This window comes from Nyctereutes procyonoides, unplaced genomic scaffold, assembly GCF_905146905.1.
Source record: "Nyctereutes procyonoides isolate TBG_1078 unplaced genomic scaffold, NYPRO_anot_genome, whole genome shotgun sequence".
Classification (NCBI taxonomy): domain Eukaryota; kingdom Metazoa; phylum Chordata; class Mammalia; order Carnivora; family Canidae; genus Nyctereutes; species Nyctereutes procyonoides.
The window spans coordinates 76,076-91,836 of record NW_026575102.1 but is presented as its reverse complement, the minus strand read 5'-3'; the positions used below and the strand labels follow the sequence as shown (position 1 = coordinate 91,836).

Below are 15,761 nucleotides of genomic sequence, written 5' to 3'. Positions count from 1 at the left end.
TTCAGTAAATTCCCAGAAACAGAATTGCTGAGCCCAAGGATACATTAATCTGTGATTTTCACAGATACTGCCTATTTACTCTCCATTAGGAATGTACCTGTGTTGTCTCAGCTTCGTCAGCAGAAGGTTTTGTCAAATTTTTGGATATTTGCTCATCTAATAGGTAGATAATGGTATATTTTATTGAGTACTTCCTTCAGCCAGACCCATGCTCCCCCACCTGTGTTTCAGACCTTCTTACCTACTCCTGGGTGCCCTCACCCTCCTGCTTCACGTCTTCATAGGGTTCCCAGCTGGTGTAGAAATAACACCAAATTGGGTGCTGGTATGGACTGGCTTGCAATGCATCTAATTTCAAACCTTATTCCATCACCTACAAGTTCAATAACAGCTGGAAAACTGCTAACTCTACAAAGTTGTTTCTTCATCTTTAAAATGGAGACTCCCTCATACTGTCTGAGAATCCAGTCAGATGCCTGGGAGTGCGCTGCGCACATAACAGTGTCTGGTAGACCCATGAAGTGGCTTCCAAGCACTGAGCACATGAGATAGAACTTTTGAACATCAAACGGGAGAATTTGTTTTTTTATTTTATTTATTTTTAAAATATTTTATGTATTTATTTATGGGGGACACAGAGAGGCAGAGACACAGGGAGAAGCAGGCACCCTGCAGGGAGCCTGATGTGGGACTCAATCTCAAGACCCTGGGATCATGCCCTAAGCTGAAGGCGGACGCTCAACCACTGAGCCACCCAGGCACCCCTAAATGGGAGAATTTAGATAGAACATACTGGAAAGGAGCAATCTCTACCTATCCACTGGGCTGGTGGCGTGATTTGGGTTCATTCACCTGTTGGAGCCCTTCGTTCTCCCTCCCTCCTCCCATAGGCCAGCCATGTGTCTTTGTCATGTGTCTGGCTTTTATCTTTCATGAGTCTTGTGATTGGAAAATTCCAGCTGCAGGTCATTGAATCAGTGACTGTCCACCCTGGGTGGGAAGTGTTGTCCTGGGCGTGATGGGAAAACTCAAGGGAAGAGGGTCAGGATGTACAGACCAGTGCTGGGCAGTGGTGTGAGGAAGCAGCAATCACTGAACACATGCAAATGAACAAATACTCATCCAGCACCATCCCTCTGAGAGCTGGGCTCGAAGTTGGTCTTTGCGTATCCCCAGACACCAGCTCTTCTTAGAGGGTATGTCTTAAGGGTAAAGATTGTCATCAACATTTAAGAGTTCACTTAATTTTATTATATTTGTGACTTAAAATTAGGCATGTATACTATGTGCTTATAACTCTTATAACATTAAAATCACGACTCTACAAATTAAACATAAAGTATAAAACACATAACATTCTAAATGAGATGTATTAATTTAATGTTTTCTGGAAATCAAATTGCAGTTTGCTTTGTGAATAGAGGATTGATGCCCTGAATGGCTTCTTTTGTGTTGGTTGGGTCTGAATTACAGCCACCACTGAGTAGCACAACTCCAGTTCAAAGGTTAGGAATGTGGAGTCAGAGCCACACTACTGGAGTCTTCCATCAACCAGCTCCCTGACTTGAGCAAGGCATTCAGCCTTTCTGACCTTGATGTTCTCATTTGCAAAATGGGGATAAGAATGCTAAGAAGAATTGAGTTAAGGTATGTCAAGTGCTTAGAGCAGTGTCAGACATAGGATGAGTGCTCCGGTAGGTGGTAGCATTGTCATTTTACTACTGGCATCCTGTGACATCAGTTCTCCCACTGTTCATCTCTATATACACAGCTGCAAAACTGTGGGTAGTGGTATTAGTCAAATGTCATTGTTATAAGGCCTGCTCTTGGGAGAAATGATTTTTTGCATATGCAGCCCTCCTCCGTGCTTTTATTAGTGCCCCTGACCACCAGACAGTGCCATGAACTGCAACACGCTAGTCCACATGCTCAGGAAAAGAGCATGGCAGTGGTGCTTTATGAGGTGGTCATCCAGACCATCTCATAAAGAGGAGAGGGGCAGAGGGAGAGAGAGAAGCAGACTGCCCAATGAGCGGGGAGCCTGATGTGGGGCTCAGTCCCCGGATCCTGAGATCATGACCTGACCTAAAGGCAAATGTTTAACCTACTGAGCCTCCCAGGCACTCTAGAATTTTTGAATAGACAGTTTTTGAAAAACACTGCCCTGACAGAACAAAAGTGGAAGGACTGGAGTGGTTTCAGTTCAATGTTGCATTTTCTTCAAAGGTCTTGAAATTTTTCTTTATTTTGCCTGTTCTTCAAAATTTCATCTCTAAAAAAAACACAAAAAAACAAAACAAAAAAAACCCTCATCTCTAGCACTTTTCGCCACTTGATGTATATCTTTCTTATTCACTTTGGATCCTGAGAACTGGCACTGATTCTGGTGAGGCTCTGTGAACTTGACCTTGGTGTTGATTTGTCAGAAGCTCTAAATTATCACACAAGCTTGGCATTTCTTATTCCAACACCCAGTCTACTCTGTCATTAAAATTTGTCTTACAGGGACGCTGGGTGGCTCAGCGATTGAGCATCTGCCTGTGGCCCAGGGCAGGATCATGATCCTGGGGTCCTGGGATCGAGTCCCACTTCGGGCTCCCTGCATGGAGCCTTCTTCTCCCTCTGCCTGTGTCTCTGCCTTTCTCTCTCTGTGTCTCTCACGAATAAATAAATAAAATCTTTAAAATAAAAATAAATAAAATTTGTCTTACAGATTAGGATTCATTGATAAGCATTTTCATAATGCAAGTGAATATTTCCATAATTCTCCTTTCCTTACATTTTAATATTCATGAACATGGAAGCTAAGCAGTTTTACCAGTGATGATAAGAACAGCCACAGAAACAAATTGAGGTTACTGTTTATTGAGTACTTACTTTGTGCTAGACACTCTCCTAAGCATTTTGCCTGTTATCTCACATAGCCTTTACCACAGTCACAAAAGGTGGATGCTGTTAACATGCCTGTTTTATGGGTAAAGGAATAAAGTCCACGAACTAAGGAACCTATGTGGTGCCAGCCCAAGCCAGGATGCTGGGGCCCTGCTTTTAACCAGTTGCCACCTAACCTCTCAGCACTTCATGAGGACCTGGGACCTCACAGGGGACATCTGTCAAAAATCTGCTCCCTAGTTCAGTTCAGAAAGTGACCTCATTCTGTCACAATCGTTTGGACACATGCAATTGGTTAGCAAATGTCCCTTCCTTCGCTGCCTGTGGAAACTACCCCTTTGTGTCCCGTGCCTGTTTGCTGCAAGCTGTGCTCTTGGATTCTCATTGGTCTATTTTTAGAGTGATGCTGAGAGTAAGAACCAGTACCGACCTGTCTTCCCCTATAACTATTCTGCCAAAACATTTACACTGTCATCTGATAGGTCACCCACTTGTTTGAGATATGATTCACATAGCATAAAGTTGCCATTTTAAAGTATCCAATTCAGTGGTTTAAGTTTCCTCATCCTGTGAGGAAACCCCGGACCCATTAGCTGTTGATTTACTTATTCTGGATATTGAATATAAATGGACTCATACAATATGTGGCTTTTTGTGACTGCCTGCCTTCACTTAGTATGTTTTCAAGGTTCCTCTGAGTTATAGTCATGATTGAATAATAGTCTATTGTGCGGATATACCACAGTTTGTTTATCTGTTTGTCAGTGAACATTTATTTTATTCCCACTTTTTGGCTATTATGAATAATATTGCTATGAACATTCATGTACAAGTTTTCTGTGGACATTGTCTTTTCATTCTCATGGCTATATGCCCATGAGTTGAATTGCTGAGTCATATGGTAACTCTGTTTAACTTTTTGAGGAACTACCAAACTTCTTCACAAAAGCTACATCATCTCACATTTCCACCAGCAGTGTGTAAGAGTTTCACTTTCTCTACATCTTTGCCAACACTTAGTATTCTCTTTTTTTTAATCATTGGCATCCTAGTAGTATCTTATTATTATTGGCATCAAAGTAGTATCTTATTATGGTTTTGATTTTTATTTCACTACTATTTAATGATATAGAGCATCTTTTCATGTACTTACTGTCCATTTGTATACTTTTAGAGAAATGTCTCTGTAAATCCTTTGCCCATTTTTCAATTGGATTATTTGTTCTAGTGCTCTTGAATTATTAAGAGCTCTGTATATTCTGGATATTAGACCTTTATCAGATATATGATAATACTTATATATCAGATATACAATTTTTTTCCTATTCTCTGGGTTGTCTTTTTACTTTCTTGATAGTATCCTTTTGAAGCACAAAAGTTTTTAGTTTTGATGAAGTCCAACTTAACTATATTTTATTGGTTGCTTATCTATTAGATGTCATATAAGAAACCATCACCTGATCCAAATCTATACCTGTTTCCTTCTAAGAGTTTTATGTCTTTAGCTCTTAACCTTAGGTCTTCAAACCATTTTAGTTCATTTTTTACATGCTGTGAGATAGGAATCCAACTTCATTCTTTTGCATGAGGCTATTCACTTATCCCAGCACCATTTGTTGAAAAGACTATTCTTCCTCCAGTGAAATGTCTTGGGTTGAAAAATCAGTGGCCCCTAAATGCATGGGTTGGTCACCAATACTTGACTAGCTAGCATGTCTTGAAATGTTGTTTAGGGTTGTGATGTTGTAGATAAGAGCAGAGCTCAGTCAGAAGACATTAAGGTAAAAAATTTCCATAAGGTGACAGTAAAGGGAGTTTGACACATCTTCTGACCTAGTCTAAGCCATTAGGGCAGATATGTGCAATCTCTTGGGTACCAGATAGCTTTAAATCTTCATTTGCCTATGACATACTCGACTGGGTTCATAAGCAGAGGAGGAAACAGCAAATGGGTTTACTTCAGAAACAGATCTCGTATTCCCAGAAGCCTCAGGAGAAGGGGGAGCAGCCACTAGCCGGTGGGCCTTTTAGAAGGCCCAGAAGTATGTTTTCATGTGCGTGTGAGTATGTGTGTGTATGTGTACAGAAGGCTCCCTATAGCCCCGAAGCACCACTGAGGGGCAGGAAGAGCCAGTCCCATTGGAGGAGTTAGCAGGTTCACACCCCACATATACTTGTGTACACACTCGTGTACCTTGTGTACACCAATCTCCAGTAGCAGTTCCTAGAACAGCAGGCTTCTCTGACTCTACATGCAGTCTGGGTCTGAGGTACACCAGCCCTTGCACTCACCCCCACCCCTTGCACTCACCCCCACCCTGCTGTCCACTGAATGTTCCAGGAACATAGTGGGTTTTCACTTCACCTAAGTCCACGTCCTGGGGAGTGGGTTCTTGGGGCTCAGCTGTTTGTGCTGTTGGGGAACCCTGCTCTCAGACACTATTCCCTGGGGCTCTGCCACAATAGAATGAGGAAATGGTTGCCTACACAGCCATTTGCTTGGCCGAGCAAGCTCTCCAGGCCCGCAGTAGCCTGTTCAGAAAGCAAAAGCAATGGGTAGTTTCTGTTCACATCAGTCCTTTCCACAGCTTTGTGAGCTTTGTCACTGGAGATCCTGGGACCTTGGGTCGCTTGGCCATCCACTCTGCCTAAGTCCCAGCTGGGGAGAAGCTTCATGAGGAGTGTCAGAGGAGGGTTGTGTGGAAACAAGGGAGCAATGAATGATGAGGAGAGTGTTGTTTATTTTGGTTTTAAAATCACATAACAGCAGTTTTCCATTCTTAACCACTGCCCCAGTAGCCTTGGGCATTCTCACAGACAACCTGTCACACAGGTTTCTTTGTTTAAAAACTTCTAGGGTGTTGTCGGAATTCACCAAAGCCCGGGTAAACTCTGTGCCAACCAACGGACTAAGCGGAGAAGTGGAGATTCCCACAGGACAAGCCTCGCTGCCCCTCCCCAGCCTGGAAACCAGCATCCCGTTTGATGTACCCGCAGAGCCCCTTCTGGCCCAGGCATCCCCTGAGATCCAAGATGGGTACCACAAGCAGGAGCCGCCTGTGCAGGCACCTGACACCCTCGGCTTGCAGCAGTTGGGCCCTGCCCAAGCTGTCCCTTCAGGAAGCGCTTCGGACCAGCAGTCTTTCAGAAGTGTGAGAGAGGTGGCCAGAGCAGTGCGCCAGGGGAATGGCCAGCAGGAGCCCCCGGAGAATGACGGATCTATATGGAGCCTTGGAGTGTCCTCACCCACCAGTCCAGTGAGTGGTACAAGTTTTTCAGGGGGGAGATCTTGGGGAGATATCTCAGAGCTGGTACACGGTGTCTCCAGCTAGTTACCCTAGTTACCCTGAATGATCTCTACCTCCTCTCCAATAGCCCCTCATATCTCTCATGGTGGATGTGAGCCAGACACTGTGCCAGTCCCTTCCCATGAGGGTCTCTTGTCATCTCACATCAATCCCGTGGAGAAGATAATTCTCATCTGATGATAGACTCTGCTCTTAACCACTGACGCTTATCAGTGTTAAGGCCTCAGGCCAGGCGCTTCACCTCACTAAGCCTTCCACCTTAGTGCTTGTTATTATTCATATTTTCTAAAATACCAGGTTTTGAGAATACTCATCTTGCAACATAAACCAGATTTAGAACTGCGCTGTCCAATATGGCAGCCACTAGCTGCACGTGGCTACAGAATTAGCACCTAAAATGTGGCTAGTGCAAACTGAGATAGTGCAAACTGGGCAAAGTTCCGAGCAACGGTGAGCTCTTGTGCTAGTGGTGGTGAAGAGCACCACCCAGCACATACATGCACTCTCACACACCAGGTCATAAAAAGTTTTGAGATAATAATAAAAAGAGATACCGAGTGTGAGACAGGAGATCTAAAACAGTTGGAGGGTTGAGTGAGGCTTCTGTAAGGAGGTGACATTTAAGCAGAGGCTTTTGCAACAAGAGTTAGCCATGTGAAGATTTTTATATTAAAGTAATCCTAGTTGCTATAACAAATACATGCTAAAATGTCAGGGGTTTAATAAAATAGAAATATTTCTGTCTCAAAAAAAATAAATAAAAATAAACACTGGATTTTGAAGGTTTAGTATAAAGAAAGTGAAATATCTCAATAATTTTTTTATTACATACATGCTACAATAAGACTATTTGTGATATATTGGCTTAAATATATTATCAAAATTTATTTCACTAGTTTCTTTTTACATTTTAAAAATGTGGCTAGTAGAACATTTAAAATGACACACGTGACTGGAATTCTATTTCTGTCAGGCAGTGCTGTTCTAGAATAAGCCAGTCTACTTTGTTGATAATCCAAGGGAAACTCACCCTGGGAATCTTCTAAGCAGAGCCATGGGTCAGAAGCTTAAGAACAATCGTCAAAGTTGTGGACCCAAACTCTTTTGCCATTGCATATTTGTTCTTGTGTCATGAACAGCCCAGATAGGAGTTGTATGCACATAGACACACAAAGCCCCGAGTTTACCCCAGCTCTGTCTGGGGTTCATGTTGGGTTATAGTCTTGCTTTTTTGGCTCCATTCATGCGTGTCTCTCATCTGGCCTGTAGCTTCCAGATCCTGTAACTCAGGATGGGGCCAAGGCCATGAAATAGATGAGGAGACACACACACACACACACCCTTTTCTTAACAGCTTTTTCGAGCTATAACTAATACCCTACAATTCACCTAACTAAAGTGTATAATTCAGCTTTTTTTCATATATTTGCAAGGTTGTACAGCTATGACTACAATTGAATTTGAAAACATTCCATCCACCATAAAAGAAATCCCTTGCCATTAGCAGTGACTTCCCATCTGCCTCTCCTCCCCCAGCCTCACTCCTTATTCCCTGCAACCACTAATGTTTGTCAATAGATTTGCAGTTCGGGACATCTCACATAAATGGAATCATGTAATATGTAATCTTTTGTGACTGGCTTCTTCCAACTAACATATTGTTTTCAGGATTCATCCCTGTTGTAGGCTGGTCTGTACCTCAATGACAAATAGTTCACTGTAGATCCCTTGTACGAACATATCACATTCTGTTTGTCTTTCATCGGTTGATAAACATTTGGGTTTTTTCCCCATTTTTGGCCATTACAAATAATATTGCAGTGAACATTCATGTACAAGTTTTTGTGTTGATATATGCTTTTAATTGTCTTGGATGCATACCTAACACTAGAATTTCTGGGTCACATGGTAACTCTATATTTAACCTTTTGAAGAACTGCCAAACTGTTTTCCAAAGCAGTTGCCCTATTTTATATTCCCACCAGCAGTGTATTCTACATTCTTACCAACAGATCTTATGGTTTTTTAAAAAAAATTGTTATAATAGCTATCCTAGGGGGGGTGAGAACTAGTATCTCATTATGGTTTTGATTTGCATTTCTTTAATGACTAATGATTTCGAGTATTATCTTTCTTTTTTTTTAAGATAGATTTATTTATTCATTCATTCATTCATTCATTCAGAGAGAGCGAGAGAGAGGCAGAGGAAGAAGCAGGCTCCATGCAGGATCCTGGATCTCCAGGATCACACTCCGGGCTTCAGGCGGGGCCAAACCGCTTCGCCACTGGGGCTGCCCCGAGTATTATCTTTCTATGTGCCTTTTGGCCATTTGTGTATCAGCTTTGGAGAAATATCTATTCAGAACCTTGACCCATTTTTAAATTGGATTTTTTTTGTCCTTTTATTATTGAGTCATAATAGTTCTTTATATATTCTGGGTTCTCTACCCTTTTTAGATACATAATTAGGAATTATTTTCTCCCATCCTGTAAGTTGTCTTTTCACTTTATTGGTGGTATCGTTTACAGCATTAATGTTTTCAGTTTTGATATAGTCCAATATATCTGGGGTTTTTTTCTTGTATCATTTGTGCTTTTGGTGTCATATCTATACCCATTTCCTAATTTAAAGTCGCAAAGATCTACTCTTATGTGTTCTTATAAAACTTTTATAATTTTAGCTCTTATATTTAGATCTATGATCCATTTTGAGTTGATTTTTTATATGGTATAAGGATGAAGTCCTGCTTGATTCCTCTGCATAGGGATATCCAATTGTACCAGCACCATTTGTTAAAAAGACTATAATTTCCCCCCTTTAGAAGGTTTTTGAGAAATGATGTAAAGTGATCCTCAGTACATATCTCAGTGAGTACTTATATACGATTACACTCTGTAACCACCATCCAGATTAAAATATAGACCCTTTCCAGCCCACCACAAGGCTCTCTTATGCCTTCTCCCGTTGTTCCCCTCCATAGGAAGTCTCCATTCTGACTTCTAGCACCATAGATTCATTTTCCCTCTTCATGTACATGGAATCATACAATATGTACTCTTGCCTCTTTCACTGAGCATTATGTCTGAGAGAGTCACCTGTGCATTTTCCATTGTTCTATAATATTCCATTGTAAGAGTATATCCTGATGCATCTATCCATTCTCCTGCCAACAGACATTTGGGTTGTTTCCAGGTTTTGGGTATTATGACGAAAGCTGTTGTGAACATTCTTGCTCTTGCCTTTATACTCTTTTCTGTGGGTATATAATCTAGTAATAAAATTGCCATTGTCATCATGTAGGCATATGTTTACCTTTAGCAGATAATGCCAAGCATTTTCTAACAGTGCTTGTACTGATTTGTACTCACACTAGCAATATGTGAGTATTTTTGTTGCTCTTTATCCTAGCTGGTGGTGTCATCAGTCTTTTGACTTTTAGCCACCTTAACAGGTGTGCAGTGACGTCTCAGCATGTGTTGGCTTTTTTTTTAAGATTTTATTTATTAGAGAGAAAGCACGTGGGCACATGCAAGTGGTTTTGGGGGTGACAGAGGGAGAGGGAGTGGGAAAGGGAGAGTCTTAAGCATACTTGGTACTGAGCAGAGAGATGGATGCAGGGCTTGATCCCAGGACCCTGAGATCACAACCTGAACCAAAACTAAGAGTCAGATGCTTAACTGACTGCACCACCCAGGTACCCCCTCACTGTGGTTTTAATTTGCATTTCCCTGATGACCAAAAATTTTGATACGATTTCATTTCCTTATTGGTTGATCTTCTTTTGGAAGTGTTTAAGTCGTTTCATTCCTTTTTTTTTAAAGATTTTATTTATTTGAGAGAAGGAGAGAGTGAGCACGAGCAGGGTAAGAGGCAGAGGGAGAAGCAGACTCCCCAATGAGCAGGGAGCCCAATGCGGGGCTCCATCCCAGGACTCCAGGATCATGACCTGAGCTGAAGGCAGATGCTCAACCAGCTGAGCCACCCAGGCACTCCCGTTGTTTCATTCTTTTTTTTTAAATTTTATTTATTTATTCATGAGAGACACAGAGAGAGGGGGTGCAGAATCACAGGTAGAGGGAGACGCAGGCTCCATGCAAGGAGCCCGATGTGGGACTCGATCCAGGACTCCAGGATCATGCCCCGGGCCAAAGGCAGGCACCAAACCGCTGAGCCACCCAGGGAGCCCCCGTTGTTTCATTTTTGAGTTGTATTTTCCTTATTTATTTATAGGGGCTCTTTATGTATTATGGATATGGTCTTTTACTAGAGAAAAAATACAAAGCATATATACATATGGCAAATTTCCTCTAAGTCTATGGCTTGCCTGTTAAATCTCTTAATGGTATCTTTTGTGGAACAGAAGTTCTTGATTTTAATGATCTTTATCAATCTCTCTCTGTGGTTAATATGTTGTGTGTCTATTTTTAAACTTTTTGTCTACTCAAAGCTGCAAGGCTGTGAAAACCTTGTATTTTCATCTAAAAGCTTTAGTGTTTTACTTTTTGAAATTAAGTTTATGATCCCTCTAGGATTAACTTTTCTGTATGGTGTGAGGTAGGAATCAAAAGTCATGTTTTCCATTATGGATATCTGAATGATCAGCACCATCTATTGACTATGAGTATATAAATCATGCCACTGTGTAAGTGAGGGTCACAGTTTCCATTTTTGCTATCCTGCAAATTGCTTCAGGGTCCAGAATGTCACAGGACCCTGAAGGTTATGAGCAGATAACTGTCAGCACTTTCGGAGGGGTGAAGAAGAAAGTCTCCACAGCCCTTGGCTTGAGCTTCAAGCAGAGGGCTGTCCTTAGGGTCGGTGACTGCGTGTACCAGCAGAGCTCCACAGAATGGCATTGACCAAGTCAACTTCGCTCCTGTCCAGGATCTGACTTGTCTTGCATAGGCTCAGACATCTTGTCTTGCCAGGGTCCAAGAGCTGATGGGACAGGACAGCTTGTCACCCAGGCTCCTCCTCTGCTCACCCAGGCTCCTGCTCTGCTCACCCAGCATGGACCCTCTGGCTCCCTTGCAGCTCCTGACAGAACAGACTCCTTTCAGCCCCAGGCCTTTCCATTTGCTGTTGCATCTGCCTGAACCCTTTCCCAGACGGCTCCTTTTCCTCGCCTTTGTCTTTACCTTTCCTGAGCACCCTGTCTTGAAAGCACTGTCCCCAGTGACTCCCCTTCCCATTTGCCTGCTTTACTTTCTTTGTAATACATGTCACTGTGTGAAATCATATCGTCTTTCGATTTGTTTATTTTCTGCCTCTGGACTCCAATATCAGCTCCGTGTGAAAGAACATGTCTATTGCCTTCTGTAATGTCAGCTCCGAGCACTGTACCCGGGAGAGTCTAGGCATAATTAGTAGTTTCAAACTCTCAGAGATTTCGAGGTGCCAGCTTGTCAGTTTACACTGAGAAATATACCATCCGGTGCATGGGGTGACAGGTTGGTCTGACCAGAGCAGGCTATGCATCCCTGCAGGCCTCAGGGAAGTCAGCCTGCTTAGAGTTTACAGGACCCACTCATCCCTCCACTCAGTAGATAGTTGCTGGCCACCACCATGCGGCACACCTACTCACACTGGCCTGGTGGACCCCCAGCTTTTGGTCAGGGTGGAGCCCTGGCCTATGTGTCACCTCTATAGCTCTCATCTTTCTATGCTTCTGTCACTTAGTCACTGCTATTTATTGACACTTTGGCAGCATGGGGTGGGCAGTGGGGGCAGTAGAGGGTGGTCACTGTCCAGTTGTGTAACCAGGAGAGCCATTCAGTCTTTCTTTAAAAAAAAAATTATTTTAAATTCACTCAACACAAAGGCCCTGCTCTAGGCCAAGCACCATACTTGGTATGGTGATGGAACAGGATGGACAAGGATCCTGCTTCTTGGGGGCAGACACTGCATTAGACAAGTCATTACCCACATCATAATTACACTGGCAACCAGTGCTGGGAAGGAAGGGAGCAAGGAGTAGGGGAACTTTTATTTGTGGTATCTAGGAGGTTTTGAATTGATTTCTCAGATTCACTCCAGGAAACAGTCTGAATTCTAAGACTTCATCCTAATCACTGCCTTCATGGACCACCTGCCTATAGCATGTGGTCCCCTCCTCCAGGCCAGATTATAGGCAACATTTTTCTGCCTGATATGAGGATAGACTGGACAAAAAGCACTTTTTCTGAAAACAATCCAGACACCTAGTATCTCCCTCCTCAGCCCAACTCCCCTCTGAGACCTAAAAGTTGTTTATTTACAGCATCCTGTACCTTTAGTAACTCAAGTGGCATTCCTGTGTCTTGGGTTCCTAGTGGCAGGTGCTGCATGGGCTTCGACCTTTGGTCAGTGGTGGTTTCCCCCACTGTTAAAGGGGCAGGGAACTGGCCAGATGAGGGACGCTGAGTGAGCAGAAGGTATGAAGGTGGCAAGAAGGGGAGAGAGAAGGGCAACTGTGGTGCACTCCACCCTCCCCACTTCATGAGGGAGAAGCCTTGGCTGGGTCACAGCTACAGAGCTCTATTCAGTCCTGTGTACAAAAGCTGCGAGGACCCAGTGTTCCAACTGTTTTTCTCTATTGCCTCAGAGAACAAAAGATGTTTCCCTGGAGTATCATTTCCTGGTGGATGAGCTGTAGCCGCTGGACTGTGTCTGAATATTTCCTAGTAGTCAGCCTCACCTCCTCAGAGAGAGAAGCCCTCACCAATGAACATACATCACCTCACAATTCACATTTGGCTCGTTCCTTCCAGTCTCCTCGCCCCACCCTTCTTCTTTTATGCTACAGATGTTTGGATAGTCAAGATTTATTCCCTCATCTGTTATAACTCTGTGCCAGGCAAAAAGAAAAATGAAAACTTGCAAACAGCTGTTAGGCTGGGCATGAGCAAAGAATGCCATGGGTGCTCAAAGGGGTCCCTGACTCAGGTGGAATGTGGGAGGAGTGTAGACTGGGGAATAGTAAGGAAAGCTTTCAGGAGGAGGTGATAGATAACCCCTGAGCTGAGACTAAAAAATAGTGGTCTCTCCCTTTGGAGCCATCAGCTGGAGCTGGGAGGCCACAAGACTTCCCAGGTATGTGCCCCAGGCTCGGTGAGGTTTCTCCTGCCCATTTTCCTCAGGGACCTCCCCTGGGTCATTCTGGCCTAGGCAGGCTTTGTTCAGAATTGTCTGTTGCAGATGGTCCTCAAGTAGCCACCCTGATTGACACATTATCCTGTCACTGGCAGAAGGAAGCACCTGCTAATTCTGAATTCTGCTAATTCAGGGTTTTCAGAGGAAGCCCTGGAGACCCAGCATTGTGAGGCCCCCATGCTCCTGACTCTGAGCTCTTCACTCTTGGCTTAAGGAGCTATATGGTATCTGAGTGGATTAAACAGTCCAAAACAATCCTTCTAGGGCAGTAACAGCCCTGCTCCCCTTCCTTGTCTATAGGGCAAGGAGGTCAATCTGATTTAGGGGCTGGAAATAGCAACTTCAGGGTGAGGTTGGTAACACTTAACAAAACAGCTGGGCTGAGCCCACCCCTTGTGTGAGTCATTTCCTCTGTGTAGACAGCCACTTAGGGCAGTCCAGCCAGCTTTCTTCTTGCCTCTGCTCATCCATGCTTAGGCACAGAAAGTCAGGGAGTGCTTTAAATAGTGAAAAGAAAAAAAAATCCAATCCCACAATCACCTGACCCTACTAGACCCATCCCACTTCTCCCAGCCAGTGAACAACTTCAGACTCCACTGCGACAGAAGGGCAGGGGCAGGGCCTGGCTCCCTGGGGTTTCAGGAGCCTGCTCAGAAGTGAGGAGCCCCAGCACAGGTGGTCAGTGAGGACTCTGAGTCCTGCTCACCCATGCCTCCCTCATCTCAAACCTGATAAGCAGGGCTGAAAAATTCTACAGCCCTTCAACAACTGATGCTGGGATAAGGGGATATCCACATGTGACAGAATAAAGGTGGACCCCTTCCTCACCCTATACGCAAAAATTAATATAAAATAGATGATAGACCTAAGTGTAAGAGCTAAAACTATAAAGCTTTTAGCATAAAACATAGGAGCAAATCTTTGTGATCTTGGCTTAGGCAATGGCATCTTACCTATAACACCAAGCAGAGACAAAAGAAAAAACTAGATATGTTGGACTTCAAAAAAGATTTTTTAATTTCATGCCTCGAAAAGCACCAGCAAGAAAGTGAACAGACAACCCCCAGAATTGGAGAAATTATTTGCAAACCATAAATATGCTATAAGCCTAGTAACCCATATACCCTAGAATATGTAAAGAACCCTTACAACTTGTATTTGTTTCCTAAGGCCTCTGTAATAAAATACCATAAACTAGATGGCTCAAAACAACAGAAACACGTTCTGTGATAGTTCTGGGAGCTAGAAGCCCAAAATCCAGATGGGGTTGGTTCCTTCCGGAGGTTTTGAAAAGGAATCTGTTCTGCACCCTTCTCTCAGCTTGGAGTTGCCGGCAATCTTTGATGTTAATCCTTGATGTTCCTTGGCTCAGAGACCCATCACTCCAAGCTCTGCCCCTGTCATCACATGGCTTTCTTGTTGTGTCTCTGTCTTCTCTTGGGATTCTCCTCTGTATGTATGTCTTTTCTCCTCTTAAAGAAGACTAATCAGAGGAGGGGCAAGATGGCGGAAGAGTAGGGTCCCCAAATCACCTGTCCCCACCAAATTACCTAGATAACCTTCAAATCATCCTGAAAATCTACGAATTCGGCCTGAGATTTAAAGAGAGACCAGCTGGGACGCTACAGTGAGAAGAGTTCGCGCTTCTATCAAGGTAGGAAGACGGGGAAAAAGAAATAAGAAACAAACGGCCTCCGAGGGGGAGGGGCCCCACGGGGAGCCGGGCTGAGGCCGGGGCGAGTGTCCCCAGGACAGGAGAGCCCCGTCCCGGAGAAGCAGGAGCTGCACCAACCTTCCCGGGCAGAAAGGGGCTCGCAGGGAGTTGGAGCAGGACCCAGGAGGGCGGGGATGCCCTCAGGCTCCCGGGGACACTAACAGACACCTGCGCGCGCAGGAGAGTGCGCCGAGCTCCCTAAGGGCTGCAGCGCGCACGGCGGGAACCGGAGCAGCTCGGAGGGGCTCGGGCGGCGGCTCCGCGGAGGGGGCTGCGCAGCTGCGGGAGCAGCTCGGCGGCGGCGGCAGCTCGGGCAGAGGAAGAGGCTCCGTGCCGAGGGGGCTGCGCGGCCGGGAGCAGCTCAGAGGGGCTCGAGCGGCTCCGCAGACGGCGGCTGCGCGACCCGGAGCGCGAATCCAACAGCGCAGGCCCCGGAGCACAGGGCGCCGGGACACAGCCCAGGATCCGGCCTCCCCCCGGGACAGGCAGAGGCCGGGAGGGCCCAGGACAGCAAGGACGCTCCTGCTGATCAGATCAGCGGCCCCGCCCCGGAGCCTCCAGGCCCTGCGGACGGAGAGCCCCGTAGTTCCTGCGGGGGCTGAATCCAGGCTTCCAGAACTGCCATAACCACTGTGGCTGTTCTTCCTGGGGCCTCACGGGGTAAACAACCCCCACTGAGCCCTGCAGCAGGCAGGGGCAGAGAAGCTCCCCCAAG

General features: G+C 44.8%; 1 protein-coding gene across 3 annotated transcripts in view; it reads left to right on the top strand.

Moving 5' to 3' along the window:
• The window catches only part of PLEKHM1 (pleckstrin homology and RUN domain containing M1), a 49,055-nt gene that overhangs the window by 12,195 nt on the left and 21,099 nt on the right, over positions 1–15,761 (top strand). For all 3 annotated transcript variants that reach the window (XM_055333481.1, XM_055333482.1, XM_055333480.1), the window contains one exon: positions 5,750–6,149. In XM_055333481.1, the coding sequence (XP_055189456.1) occupies positions 5,750–6,149 (400 nt within the window). The remainder of the gene's footprint in view (positions 1–5,749; positions 6,150–15,761) is intronic.